Consider the following 3,793-nt stretch of genomic DNA (forward strand, 5'->3'; position numbering starts at 1 on the left):
CGAGGAATGCTGTGCGGGATATTCCAGCTCCCGTTGGGTTCCCAATCCCGAGCAACTGGGCTGTGAGTGAGCCCAGCCAAGACCAAATGGAGCAGAAGAACTGGCCAGCTGAGTCCAGCCAACCCATAGCATTGCAAGAAACAATAAATTGCTGTTCTTTCAAGCATTACATTTTGGGATAGTTTATTATGCAACAACAGATAACTGAAATACCAGGGTCAGGATCATGTGCAGGCTTAGAAAAGAGTTTGACTTTTATTTTCAGTGCAGCGAGCAGCATTAGAGGAATTTAAGCAGATGGGTAACACAGTCTGATTTATACTGCCATGGAATCACTCTGCTACTGCGTGAAGAAAGGGCTGTTGGGGCTCAAGAATGGATGGACAGAAAAATAATTAGCTTTTCTCAGAGCGCAGGCGCTACCGCAAGAATGGCTGGAAATGATTGGAGGACTGGCTGCCGGTGGGCGGAGAACGACGATGTTTGGTTTTCGGCGGGAGTGGAAACCGCCAGTGCTGCCTAGGAGAGCTTGAGACCTGCCGGTTTGCACCATTGAAGGAGACCATGGTGCGGCCTGTGCGGCATAAGAAACCAGTCAATTACTCACAGTTTGAGGACTCAGACAGTGATGATGATTTTATTTCTTCAACTGCACCTTTAAACAAGAAACCCAAAACAGCACAAAAAGAGATAAAACAAGACAAATCAAAACCTAAATTGAAGGATTTTGAGAAAGAAGATGGCCCACTACAGGAGAAAAACACTAGAAAAAGGATGGCTTTAGATGACAAGCTCTACAAGAGAAGCTTAGAAGTCGCACTAGCATTATCAGTGAAGGAAATTCCAACAGTCACCATTGATGGACAGGAGTCTCAAGATGAATGCATTGAAAAATGTGGCAGTACTGAAACAGAAACAGTGAAGAAGTCTTCTCATATCTCTAACTGCAGTGTAGCCAGCAATTACTTAGGTTTGGATAAGATCACTGAGGAAGATGATTTTCATGATGTTCAAGGGAAAAGAAAAGCAGCATCTAAAGCTATGGTACAACAGAGGAAGATTCTTTTGGAAGGCAGTGATGGTGATAGTGTAAATGACTCTGAACCAGACTTTGCAACTAGTGAAGATGCTGAGGATGATTCTGATTTTGGTGAGAGTGAAGATAATGATGAAGAGTTCACTATGAGAAAAAGTAAAACTAAAGAAATTAAAAAGAAAGAAGTGAAGGTAAAATCCCCAGTAGAGAAGAAAGAAAAGAAACCTAAATCCAAATGTAATGCATTGGTGACTTCAGGAGACTCTACGCCAGCTGCCATCAAATCAGAATCTCAGCCTTCACCAAAAAAGGCTTCTCTTCCTTCAGTGGCCGTTAGGAAACCATTACAAATGTGCAGTCCTTCAGCTGAAAGCAAGAGACCTAAGTGGGTCCCACCAGCGGTATCTGGAAGTAGCAGCAACAGCAGCAGCCCATTGGCAGGAGTGTCCGTTAAGTCTCCAAGTCAGAGTCTCCGCCTTGGCTTGTCCAGATTAGCACGAGTTAAACCTTTGCATCCAAATGCCACTAATAGCTGAGTGCAGTATCAAAGACATCTTTGATTACAAGAATCACAGTTTTACACATGTGCTTATATTTAAGTTGTGCTTATGGTTTGACAAGGTTATTGTAATATAAAGGAATCCTTTAACATGTCATAGAAATGATCTCTCCATTTTGTGCTTATGTTCTCTGAAAAGCTAGCTAGGTAGCTATTCAGTACTTCAACAAGAGGTTTATAAGAATTATCGTCTAGCGTCATTTCCTTCTGAAGAGCATAGTTTGTATTTTCTTATGTATAAAAAGTCGTCATGGTTGTCAGTTTGACATAGAGGAAGTCCACATCACATGCTTTTCTTTTCTAGTAACATGATGTTCCTTTCTAACTATCTCATTTATGGTTGCTTAACTGTTCAGAGTTTATCTGGCAAGAGAAACATTCCCATTTCCCTCAGGAGACATTTCTGAAATCTTGTTAAGTGTCTTAAACAACATTGTCAGTTTTACTGCAAAGATGTTTCATATTTTAGCCAAATATTTTTATATAATAATTCAAAATTATTTTACATATTAAAATGGTTGCCATAGTATGGCATGTGTCACCTATTGAGAAATAGATACTCATTGTATAGCAAATAGATTTCATGAACTCTTATGAAGCTTTCATTGTCAAAACCTTTAACGAAAGTGAAAACGTTTCTAGATGCTCTTTTCCTTGATACTACTACATCCACCTATCCTTGATTGGCTAAATTTCATGATAAAACGAGAACTTCGCGAGGAATTTTAGCTTTTTTGTTGTAAATGTGAACTGAGGTAAGCTGCTTCTTAATCACTTGATGTTAAGCGAATGCTTTAGAGAGTGGTCATCAGGTGCTTAGTCGTCCCTGTTATAATACTAGGTAATAGAGCTTTCCAGGAAGCTGAGATCTGAATTCATTGTGAATAAAAATAGCAATGTGTATTTTATATTCACGGTGAGAATTTCAACCAGCTTCTGGTCATTTTTAATAAATTTTTTTCAAATCACGTTAACCATTAAAAAATGTATAATACTTCGCTCAGTTCTTCCTAGTGTATGGAAATAACTATGTTAATGTGAAAATAAGTAATTAGGACTATGATTAAAGTGAGCATTTGCCTTAAAAAAAAAAAAAAAAAAAAAAAAAAAAAAAAAAAAAAGAATGGATGGAAATAAAAACCAGGAGGGTCTTACAGCAGTCAGAGAGAGTCCACCGTGGCTGCAAGCAGGGTAGTTTTCCCAGCAGTATGGAGAAGTGGTTCAATTCCCTAAATGTTTTGGAGAAAGGGCCACTACTACTTACTTATAGACTAGATGAGACAGGTGTGAGAAAGAGAATAATCAAAGAATTTTCCTAGAATTTTAACCCGAGGCTGGGAGGATGGTGATGTCATGTAACTGAGATAGGGACGTATGTGTTTAAAACAAAACAAAACAAAACAAAAACAGGAGTTCTGTTTTAAAAAGTTAAGTTTGAAATGCCTACTGTGCATCCAAGGGGCAGTGTTTAGTGAATGTTTGGGAGTCAATGAAGAGGTCACTGCTGGAGGTACAAACTTGAGAGTTTCATGACTAAGGATGCTTCTTGCTACTTTAAGATAGGGCTTCTAGCTTTGCCCTGCACCTTAGAGTGGGGTCCACTTTCTCATACAAGTGAAAAATATTAGTGAACTGAAATATTAGACTTCTACAAGGAGAAGTAAATTTAGAAAAGCACATCATCTTTGAGAGAGCATCTCGTGGCTTTCTTGGCATCTGACAAGTCCAGCCCATGGACCTGGGATGGTTAAGGGATAAGATTATTCATGATCCACTTTTTTTTTTTAATGTAATTTTATTGCGATATATTCACACACCATACAATTCATCAAAGGTATATGATCAGTGGATCACAGTATCATCACATATTTGTGGATTCATAACCATGATCATTTTTAGAATATTTGCATAAAAGAAACAAGAAGACCCCAAACATCCCATACCCCTTAACCCTCCCTCTTACTGATCACTAGTATTGTACTCTACCCAATTTTAAGACTTACAATAGAGGTAGGTTAACTAAGACAGTATAGTATTGTCAGATATAGATACATAGATCAGTGGAGCAGGACAAAACATCCAGAAGTAGATCCATACAAACGTGGGCAACTGACTTTTTTTTTTTTGCTATGTAGTTGTACAATCATTATCAAAGATCAAGGCTACTGGATTACAGTTCAACAACTTCAGGTATTTCC

The 3,793-nt window shown here is 38.5% G+C and overlaps 1 protein-coding gene across 1 annotated transcript; it reads left to right on the forward strand.

The window, feature by feature from the left end:
* Positions 1 to 564: 564 nt before the first annotated feature.
* Positions 565 to 2,603, forward strand: LOC119515690 (RAD51-associated protein 1-like). Its single transcript, XM_037811821.1, has one exon. It carries the CDS (start codon positions 565 to 567, stop codon positions 1,570 to 1,572), a length of 1,008 nt encoding a protein of 335 aa, XP_037667749.1. The 3' UTR covers positions 1,573 to 2,603.
* Positions 2,604 to 3,793: the final 1,190 nt, after the last annotated feature.

The sequence above is a fragment of the Choloepus didactylus genome, chromosome 19, assembly GCF_015220235.1.
Source record: "Choloepus didactylus isolate mChoDid1 chromosome 19, mChoDid1.pri, whole genome shotgun sequence".
NCBI classification, from domain to species: Eukaryota; Metazoa; Chordata; class Mammalia; order Pilosa; family Megalonychidae; genus Choloepus; species Choloepus didactylus.

Bases quoted from the DNA above. Each gene is read 5' to 3' on its own strand.
- LOC119515690 (XM_037811821.1), top strand. From the start codon at position 565: ATGGTGCGGCCTGTGCGGCATAAGAAACCAGTCAATTACTCACAGTTT.